The sequence below is a fragment of the Pseudorasbora parva genome, chromosome 24, assembly GCF_024679245.1.
Source record: "Pseudorasbora parva isolate DD20220531a chromosome 24, ASM2467924v1, whole genome shotgun sequence".
In the NCBI taxonomy this organism is placed as follows: domain Eukaryota; kingdom Metazoa; phylum Chordata; class Actinopteri; order Cypriniformes; family Gobionidae; genus Pseudorasbora; species Pseudorasbora parva.
Window position 1 is genome coordinate 3521481 of NC_090195.1, and position 11001 is coordinate 3532481.

General features: G+C 39.3%; 1 protein-coding gene across 2 annotated transcripts; it reads left to right on the top strand.

Moving 5' to 3' along the window:
• The first annotated feature begins 424 nt into the window (after positions 1-424).
• On the top strand, positions 425-10099 carry LOC137064023 (uncharacterized). Of its 2 annotated transcripts, XM_067435362.1 has the most exons (7): positions 425-608; positions 919-1137; positions 1231-1500; positions 6200-6481; positions 7365-7610; positions 8794-8997; positions 9088-10099. In XM_067435362.1, exons 2-7 carry the CDS (start codon positions 1044-1046, stop codon positions 9375-9377), a joined length of 1386 nt encoding a protein of 461 aa, XP_067291463.1. In that variant the 5' UTR covers positions 425-608; positions 919-1043; the 3' UTR covers positions 9378-10099. The 2 variants fall into 2 exon arrangements, with proteins under 2 accessions (XP_067291463.1, XP_067291462.1); XM_067435361.1 differs by having other exon boundaries at positions 426-608; positions 8794-10099.
• The last annotated feature ends 902 nt before the right edge of the window (positions 10100-11001 follow it).

Below are 11001 nucleotides of genomic sequence, written 5' to 3' on the forward strand. Positions count from 1 at the left end.
GTTGAAGTTTAATTTAAACGATACAGTTTTCACGTAACAGAAGAGGCAACTTATTTAAAGAGCTTTGTTTGTTTGGTAAACATGTTGACATTAAATGATGATAAATGTTGAGAATTATCCAAATTTCATTGCAAACGTCACATAAATATTAATTATTTTGGATGATGTTTGCACTAATATGATAATTTTGTTACACAAATTTGCATTACACTGCCATTTTTTACAAAGATATTTTGAAAGGTTTATTTTCAAATAGTTGTTGTATTTGTAGATATTTTGCACAATTTATGATGCATAATATGAGCACAGCCAGGCCCTCATTTGGGCTAGGCGTCGCCAAAGCCCCAGGAGTGGGCTCGTGATTGGCTGTGGAGTAGACTGACTGACCATCAGGAGCACCTGAACTTTTCCTGGTCGGCCAATCATCAAAAACCAACCAGGGCCCCAGTGACTCTTGAGCCATGATTCAAAACTATCTCCTTTCAATGTCAATGAAGCTGCAAATTAAAATATATTTAGCTTCTAAGTCCAGAAATAATCAGATTTATCTTTATATTTAACAGTGTTGTTGGCTCTCATAAGAGAAGACAACGGGCAAAAACCAACAGGTAATTACACACATTTTCTTTGTGCACAAGACCAGAACCGCTGAAATAAGATCAGTGTCTAAAGATGAGCAGATCAGCGAAAATGAAAAGTTATATTATAATTTTTTTAATAAAGCAAAATAAAACAGTCTTCTACATAGTTGCTTTAGAAATTAAAAGCTACACACTCCATCAGTGAGGGTTAGAAGAACTGTTGCCAAACATATAACATGCTAGAAACATAATTTTTTCAGTGTATTTCACAATAGTAATCAGACAACCTGGCGTTACAGAAGACGTGTCTCTCATGTGTGTGTTGTCTTTCGCTCAGTGTCTCTGCTGCCGAAGTTCCCAGATGTGTATGTTGGAGATGACATCACTCTGATCTGTAAAGGAGGAGGTGGACCGATAAATTGGTTCATTAATGGAGATCTACAGTCACATGAGAATTCTTCAATGCTTCTTACATCAGTGACATCAAAAAACAACGGGACGTATGAATGTGAGCGGAGCGGATCGAAGAGCGACCCGTACACACTCACTGTCCTGGGTATGAACACGACACTAAACGTTTCCTCACGATCACCTGTTCCTCCTGCTGTTCCTCATAATCTCTCTCTCTCTCTCTCTTTCTCTCTCTCAGAGCTGGAGCCTCACGCTCAGCTTTCTCCAGCTGTAGGTGGCCCGGTGTTGAGCAAAGGTGAAGGAACAAACCTGGAGCTGCAGGTGGACGGTGATCTGAAGGGCTGGAAGTGTTATGTGCTGCGGGGAGAGAGCAGCTCCAGACTATTATTCGTTCCTAGGACGAACAACAAGGCTGTTCTGTTTGCAGAATTGAAAGATGCAAAAAGAGCCACTTTCTGGTGCAGGAACAACGCACAGCGAAGCAATGCAGTGACGCTGAAAACGACAGGTGACGCCTTCCTCCTTTACCTGTTGTAGTTCAGATCACCTGTGTAGTTAGAGACAACTCAGCCAAAATATTTTGTCATTATTTACTCTCTTTCATGTTGTTCCATACCTGTTTTTATGTTTTTTTTTTTATTGTTTGTGTCCATGCAATGAAATTCAATGCGGTCCAAAACAGCACTGGATCCCACCGACTTTCCTAGAAGCTGTCAGCCAGTTCCTATCAGTCTTACATGCCAAAATAAGCAAGTGATGTTAAAGTATATTGAATTTGAAACTTGTTAGCCAAGCTGAAACTCATCATATTGTCGGATACAACCATTGCAACCTTGTGTCGCAGACCTCCACCAGGGGCCTATTGCACAAAACTAGGATAAGGGATTAAGCCGGGATATCTTGGTGATCTTGTCATCTGTATGCAAAATTTAGTACACCGATGTCATGTAAACGTAACCCTCACTCACACCAAGAACAATAACAAAAGGTAACTGTATATTAGCGGAAAAATTGAGCCAGGATCACCAAGATATCCCGACTTAATCCCTTATCTTAGTTTTGTTCAATAGGCCCCTGGTGTCGGATGACTGGTTGTATACAGTTAACCGGAGTTGTAATGTACATTTTTTCAAGTCAGGCCCAGCGAGTTAAGTACAAAGGAGGCAATCATTAAAGTCCAAGTGATTTTATTCTGACAGCTGTCTCATCACACGAGTGCCAAATAAAGCTCTAAATAAAAATAATACTAATCAATGAAAATCTTCAAAATAGACTGGCCAAAACCAGGCATTAGATCTAGCCTCGAGGAACAAGCCTCTGACAATGATGTCTCACATTAGACACTTACCTATTTCATCATTTTGGCTTCACAATCTTCAGCTCTCAGCCTCTCCAGTCTCTCTCTCTCTCTCTCTCTCTCTCTCTCTCTCTCTCTCTCTCTCTCTCTCTCTCGTATATGCAATCTTCCTGCCAAATACTTAGGGATCATACCAACAATAGAGGACGGTTAACACCCATAACACAGAATACACATTTAGTTCCGCACCAGTGCTATTTATACACATTTAAACAGACATTTTTTCACGAATATTATAATTGAACAAATATAAACAATACATATAAATAAGACAATTACCATTTCAAAGCATTCATATTGTGTCGACTCATGGTCGAGTAGTACTTTATTTTGTTCAGCAGGGGTCTCTGGGTAAATGTTGTGTGTGTTTTGAGGTTGAGCGCTGTGACACAGGTGTGGAGAATTGACGGTGATTGACCATGCTGCTTATAAGAAGTTTAAGAGTTGACAAGAAAAGAGATATGATGTGTTGGGAAAAAAGGCTGGGAGCGTGATCTCTCCGGTCCTGGTAGCTTGGACATCCCATTGGCTCTCTCATCCTCTCCAGTCAAGGCTTGATGTGTTTTGTAACTTGTGTTACTTTAATCCATACTTGTAGTTATGTTAGTCTTCTTGATTAAACACTTATTATTTTGCAATATGGATTACTTGTATGGTCTCTCCATTCATGTTGCTTCTCCTCGAGTCAAGGGGTTGTAACAATATCCATCTCTGTCCTCCTAGTCCATAGTATAACCACTACCATGAGCTTTACGTCATCTGGACACTCCCTACCAAACACTGGACCAGACAGGTAAAATGGTGGTCATAAGGAATGGACATGGTTAGAAACAATGCTCAGGTAGGCCGTGGCATTTAATCGATGCCCAATTGGCACTAAGGGGCCTAAAGTGTGCCAAGAAAACACCCCCCACACCATTACACCACCACCACCAGCCCTCACAGTAGTAACAAAGGCATGATGGATCCATGTTCTTATTCTGTTAAAAGGGGCTCTACCATCTAAATGTCTTAACAGAAATCAAGACTCATCAGACCAGTCTTCAACTGTCCAAATTTGGTGAGCTTGTGCAAATTGTAGCCTCTTTTTCCTATTTGTAGTGGAGATGAGTGGTCCCCGGTGGGGTCTTCTGCTGTTGTAACCCATCCGCCTCAAGGTTGTGTGTGTTGTGGCTTCACAAATGCTTTGCTGCATACCTTGGTTGCAACAAGTGGTTATTTCAGTCAAAGTTGCTCTTCTATCATCTTGAATCAGTCGGCCCATTCTCCTCTGACCTCGAGAATCAACAAGGCCTTTTCTCCCACAGGACTGCCGCATACTGGATGTTTTTCTCTTTTCACATCATTCTTTGTAAACCCTAGACATGGTTGTGCGTGAAAATCCCAGTAACTGAGCAGATTGTGAAATACTCAGACCGGCCCGTCTGGCACCAACAACCATGCCACGCTCAAAATTGCTTAAATCACTAGGGCTGTGTTGAAAAAAAATGGATTCACCAATTCTGAATCGATTTTCATATTAATTTCTAAAGATCGATCCGTAACTCAGAATATCGATTTAATAACAGGCCAGTATTCACGCATGCGCGCGAGGTAAAAGGACATTAAAACAACGAACATGGCAGCTTAGAAAACTCCAGAAACACCGCGGACAGAGAACACTAGAGTAGATAAACAAACTCAAACCGCCGCTCTTCCTCTTCTCTCGTTCCACCGTGGACAGAGAATACTAGAGTAAGTTAGACGAGTGAACTCGGGCTGCTGGATATGTCGAGAACGCGGCTTACGTCACAGCCGTTCTCACTGCAGCGCGCTCTTACTGCCAAGGAAGTTGTAATGACTGCCTTGTCATGACATCGCGCGTTCGCTGACTAGAGCACTCTGGAAGGGGGATTGTTCTTTACAACCATCAATACTCCATTAATTTGCAGTTGAATGTCTATAATAATAGTATCAATATGTTGGATAACGACAGTCCTGTAATTCAGGTAACAGCTGGAAAAAAACACTTTCTTCAAAAACACTTAATCTCGAAGATCGGATCGGATTGGAATTCGAATAATGATAATCGATTCAAGATCTTGAGAATCGGAATCGAATCGATTCTTGAAATTTGAATCGAAACCCAGCCCTATAAATCACCTTTCTTTTCCATTCTGACATTCAGTTTGGAGTTCAGGATATTGTCTTGACCAGGACCACAGCCCTAAATGCATTGAAGCAACTGCCATGTGATTCGTTGATTAGATAATAGCATTAATGAGAAATTGAATAGGTGATCCTAATAATACTTTAGGTGAGTTTATATGCCAGATAACCAACATGTGAAGTCTTCCAAGTCTCTTTTCAATTCTTGTACTCTGCTAAAAAACTACCGTGTTTGAACACTAGACATTGATATTGTCAATATACACATATCAAATCTAATACACAAATAAAAAATACACAAAGGCCACAATTTTATTTACACAATAATTAAAGGTGCCCTAGAATGAAAAATTTAATTAACCTTGCCATGGCGAAATAATAAGAGTTCAGTACATGGACATCACATACTGTGAGTCTAAAACTTCATTGCCTCCTACTTCTTATGTAAATCTCGTGAATCCAAAACTCCACGGAAAAAAAAGTGCTTCTTAACATAAACCCAACCATGACGCAAGCGTTGGGGATCATTTATATGCATGCCCCCAACATTTGCATCTTTCCAAACATGTACATTGTTAGGCGGAAATGGAGCGAATCATCAAAACAAGCTGCTTGCATGGACACACTTCATGTTCCAGGTTGTTCAGGAGACTTGTCTAACCTTCCCACAGATAAAAATTGTCAACAGTCATGGTTGATGTTTATAATCGGTTACCACAACGATTTAATTCAAGATCGTTCATTGGAGGTTGTTCATTAAAGGTTTCTTAGAGAGACAGCATTGTCTAGATAACGCAAGATGCTAGTACAGTAACAATAGGAAACTCCAAGGGTAATATTACTTTGTATTACAAAATACAACCGTAGATACTTTGCTTAAATCGTTCACTCGATCCTTCTAGCAAACGTCACCTTTTCCACCATATAAGTTAAAAATGATAGTCATTTGACAAGGCTATTCATTTTGTAAAAATATAAGTTATATATTTATATTTTTGAGAAGTGAAATATGGTGTTTCCTATGATGTTTTTGCCTATTTGTATTTCAGATTAGGCTACATCACAGTCTCATTGTGACTAACATTATATAAACATGCAATTTCGTTGACGAAAAAAGACAAGTCTAAAATGTAGACTGAACGACACTTTAAGCAGAACATCTCAAATGGATATTGATAAAATGCAGCTTACTTGTTTATCCGCGCGCGAGAGAGAGCTCCAACTAAAAAATTAGTCCAACTAATTTTGTGACACTGTGGCCATGTTCAGCACGAGAATCAACTATTTAACAGTATAAATAAATCAGAATGCATGAAATAGCATTAAACATCCCCTCTAAAGATAACATGAAATCACATTTTTTCCTGTGCTGACATTTCCTATTTTATTCATTTTTCTTAAACAGCCAAAGCCTTAAGTTTACATCAGTAACACCATGATTTGCTGCTTATTTGCATGAGGGACTCTCATCCTAGAAAGCATTTGACTGGACAGAAATTTGAATACGCCTGTTAGCGCAACGATGTCATCATCAGTATATTTTGGTCTGTTTTCCAGGAGCAAAAAGACTGTACATTTAAACCTGTAAATCTACTAAAAGTTTGTGTTAATTTGATGGGATCTTTAAATGAAGCGTGAGTTTCTTGCAGCAGTGTATGATGGGTGTGCCGTCTGACCTGTGAACGGTCTCTGTGTCTCTCAGAGCTCAAGGTGATGTTGGAGCCTCCGGCCGTTCCTGCACTGATGGGGGAGCATGTGGCTCTCAGGTGTGCAGTCTGGGGTGGAGGGAAAGTGGAAAAGGCTGAGTTCTTTAAGAATAATGTGATTCTCGAAACCATAACGGAAGCCACATACATCATCACCAACGCCACAGAGAAAGATACCGGAGAGTACCGCTGCCACGCCACCTACAGGTACAGCCACATCAGGCCAGACGCTGCCCAGCAGGAAGGAGATTCTGATACCCAGGAGTTAAAAGTTATAGGTAAACACTACAAAAACTGCATCACCTCACCCCTTCATTTATAGAAGGTATGCACGTAACTTCACAGACGGCTGGAGTGACTGCTGTTATGCACACTGAGTGGCAAAAAGACTGCGCGGCAGCATTGGTTTTCGGTGTGAATGTCGCAAAAAACATCTAAAGCGGGAAAGAGCTTTGCTCACCATGGATCACTGGATCTTTGGGTAGTTGTAAGGAACACTATATCGAGTCCAATCTTTAGTTTAAACTGATCGCTTGATTAACTTGCGTTTTTACAGTTTAAATTCATCCATGCAGCAGCTCTTCTGCCACTCAGTCCGGCTGAGGGGGCATTCTCCAGCAGGAAAGTGATATCAATGCATACCCTATATTAGGGATATTAACGATTAATCAAAGATTGAGATTTTTAGAATTAACGCGATAGTAAATAAGTGATCCGCTTCAGCTTCAGCGCATGCAGCTCAAACAGCAATGCACGATTATTGAGTGATAATGACTAATGACTTTTACCATTACCATTATAAAGAGAACAATACTGTAATCAAACATTGTGAATTTTTCGGGTTTAGTTAACATGTTTCACTGCGTTGCTCCAGGAAGAGCACGTGATAATACATTCAAGCACAAGATTAATGAACAAATGATTCAATCATGTGTCAATTCTTTTCATAAATCGGTCAGAACGACTCGCAGGTCATCGTTGAATTACTCACTAAATCTGTGGTTACCTTTATGCATTCGTTAGATGCTTTTATCCTAAACATGATTCACATTCACTGGGAATTGAACCAATGACTTTAGCTTGACCTTACCATGTTGTTCAGTCAATACCAAGTGAGTTTCAGGAACAATCACTGAATAGTCATATTTGTGTGTGTTACAGGTGGGCCAGCTGCTTCTACAGTGAATTTAACACCTCCTAACGGTCTGCAGTGTTCCTGTAGTCACTGTCCTGGCGACTGCACATCCTATCTCTGGTATCACACACTCCCTGACTCATCTGTACCCCAGAAACTATCTGTAAACACAAAGGATATTACAGTAGAGAAAGGAGGAGGGTACAGCTGCCAGACGTACTGTAAGAAGGGTGTCTCCCGTTTCAGCAACGTTTACAGCTTCAAACCTGGAGGTAATAATTTCTAATTTTTATTAGTTTTTTTATTTAAAGCTACACTGTGTAACTTTTTTAGTTTATTCTTAGCTAAAAACACTTAGTTCTTTCAAAAATATATGTGCTCATTAATGTATATTTGCTTCTTTCAAGTAATAAAGTATTCTCGTAAGTTTATAATATGCCATTGAAAACACATACGGGTGAGGGGTTCGAATGCCGGTCGCCATGTTGCCCCTCCATCTTGAAAGTACATTAGCCAAAGAGGGACATACCCGTAAATTCAAGCTTCGCTTTTCGCGTTTTAACACTCGATTTAACTTTAATTAGTTAGAAATGTTGCTTTGGTAACTTATTGAAATAAAAATACATTTAATTGTTTTTTTACATATTAAGTCGTTAAAGGTGCACAATGTAGTATTTTTGCAGTAAAATATCCAAAAACCACTAGGCCGGTGTTATATATTTTGTTCAGTTGAGTACCTACAATATCCCAGATGTTTCCAACTATTTGTAAATTGTGAGAAAATTGCTATTTTAACTGAGGACCGGGACGTGTCAGCATAGCGTTTGAGGGAGTCGCCTGTCAATTGCGTCATATCTGCGCTACCCTCGGTTTCGGGTTTTATTTGGCAGGAGCGCTTTACTCTTAGCAGTGTGAACAAGTGAACGCACGGAGTAACGTCATAACATCATTTTAAACACACTTAAATGTATCTAATATGATAAACAGACCCGTGCTCAGGTCCACAACACTCAGTCCTGCTCTGCTTTAGACTACAGTAACGTTAATAACCGCATCCATGAACGTGATTTCTGTCCTATTTTCCACCGGCTGTGAGGTGAAGACCACATGTCCCAAGATACTGCGCTCAAACTTTGTGTCATCAAACTACACATTTGTTTTGAAAAGGCGCCCTCCAGTGGACGGAAAGTTCATAGTGCACCTTTAACATTTATTTTATTTCAAGTTAATGACTTTATGGTTTATATTAATGAGGGGCAAGTCTAAATTATTTTCAGTGGTAATCAACTGTAGAAACACTTCTCAGTGTCTGCGAAACCTAAAAGTTTTACGCCAAAACAGATGCACGCAGTTTTGCATGAACCCTTTTGCTTTCAGTGCATATTCATGCTGACTGTACTGATGTATAAATGCACTATTCTTTCACTTCACAATTGTGTACTTCTCTCTTTCTAGTAGCACAAGAGACCCAGTCTGTAAATGCCATCATGGTGGCTGGAGTTCTGTTGGTTGTCGGGGTGTTGATCGTGGTGGTGCTGGTCGCGTTGAAGCGCAGAAGAGGAAGCAATGTTCAGGCGACCGCACGGGATAAAGACAAAACGACAGGTGGAGACTATGAGCAAATCCATCTCATCGATCAGGCGGTTTACCACACACTAGGTGAGAGTACAGATAAGGACAAGGTTGAGAATGAGGGGGGTTACGAAGCTCTAAAAAAGAGGCAGGAGGATGCAGTGTACCACACACTAGGTGAGAGTACAGATAAGGACAAGGTTGAGAATGAGGGGGGTTACGAAGCTCTAAAAAAGAGGCAGGAGGATGCAGTGTACCACACACTAGGAGCTGGAGAAGGTCAAGGTCAGAGTGAAGGTCAAGACTCAAGAGGGAAGGGGTATGAGCAGCTTCCTCAGAAAGCCAAAGAATATGAGGCTGTGACAGTAGTAGTGTTGTCACGACACCAAAATTATGACTTCGATAGGATTCTAGACCAAAATACCTCGATACCGATACTAACTCGATACCACGGTAAAAAAAACTAAAACAATTAATATGACGACAGACCTTATTATTCATTGTTTTATTTATTTTTTACTAAAAATTCACTTGGCCAGGATGTTCCTGCCCTGGTTTTTGACCATTCCCTCCTATTATTGCTATAATAACTACATGCCAGTGTGAACATCCTTACAGAGATCACATTATCAATCCCGTTATCATTCACTAACCTTTCACTTCTCAACAGGGGATGACCAAAATCTTATTTTATGATTCGAGTCATTTTATATTTAAAAAATGTAATCTTATAATTATAATATAGATTTTTAATTGTATCTGTTTTTAAAAATAAGCAAAAAATGCTAATTACAAACAATATCACAAAAACAGTTCTTTATTTTTCAGCTAGCCTACATTAAGTCTATTTAACAGTAGCAAGTCAAGAAAGAAATTAAATAATCAAATATAAAACTGCTTACTTGGTCTACACTCTATAATTGAACTATACACTGATTCTTAATAAAGATATTTTAGTTATTTAGCCAAGCATGTGGTGGTTTTCTATTTTTCATTGTTTGCTTAACATTAATCACAGAATATTAGGTCCGTATGATAAGACCTGGCCGGATCTTCCAAGCTGTAATAACTGTAATAACGTTCTCGCCCAATGAAAAACAAAATGCAAAGCACTGACAACGCGCTGACAGAAAGGACATGTTACTTTTAATATGACAAAGTCTTAACTTTCAATTTTTAGTCGTTTTTACAAAGAAATGTAAACAATAAATACCGTTTTGTGGCTCTTTAATTTGTGATGACATTTAGACCGACCATCTCTTCCTTCAGGTGAATTTATAGTATCAAATAAACATGAATGAACTTCCGAAGGAATTTAGATTCAACCGCGGAAAGACGGCAGTACACACCGTTTTTTTATTTATTCAAATGCGTTAATCTACAAACTCACAAACTCTCCTGACTGTTTTTTCGGACAAAATGGCGGAGGGCGGAATATGATTGGTCAGATCGTCAGATCGCCTGTCAGTCAAACTCCCGGCAAAGCGTTACATCAAAGTCCCTTTAAGGCTACACTGTGTAATTTTTTAATTTATTCTTAGTTAAAACACTTAGTTCTTTTAAAAATGTATGTGCTCGTTAATGTCTATTTACTTCTTTCAAGTAATAAAGTATTTTCGTAAGTAATATTGAAAATACCATAGACAGCGTGATTTAAAGCTACACTGTGTAACTTTTTTAGTTTTTTCTTAGCTAAAAACACTTAGCTCTTTCAAATAATATATGTGCTCATTAATGTATATTTGCTTCTTCCAAGTAATAAAGTATTCTCGTCAGTTTATAATATGCCATTGAAAACACATACGGGTGAGGGGTTCGAATGCCGGTCGCCATGTTGCCCCTCCATCTTGAAAGTATATTAGCCAAAGAAGGACATAGCCGTAAATTCAAGCTTTGTCTTTCGCGTTTTAACACTCGATAGCACCGCGTCGAATGTGAAGAGGGGGATTGCCGTTAATCTTTGATGAAATCGGCCACCGAGTTAAAACGAAATTGGAATTGAGAGGAACAGAAACTGGATGGTCATATACCCTTTCACCGCTAGATGGGGGAAAATATCACACAGTGTAGCTTTAATAATAGAATAGTATA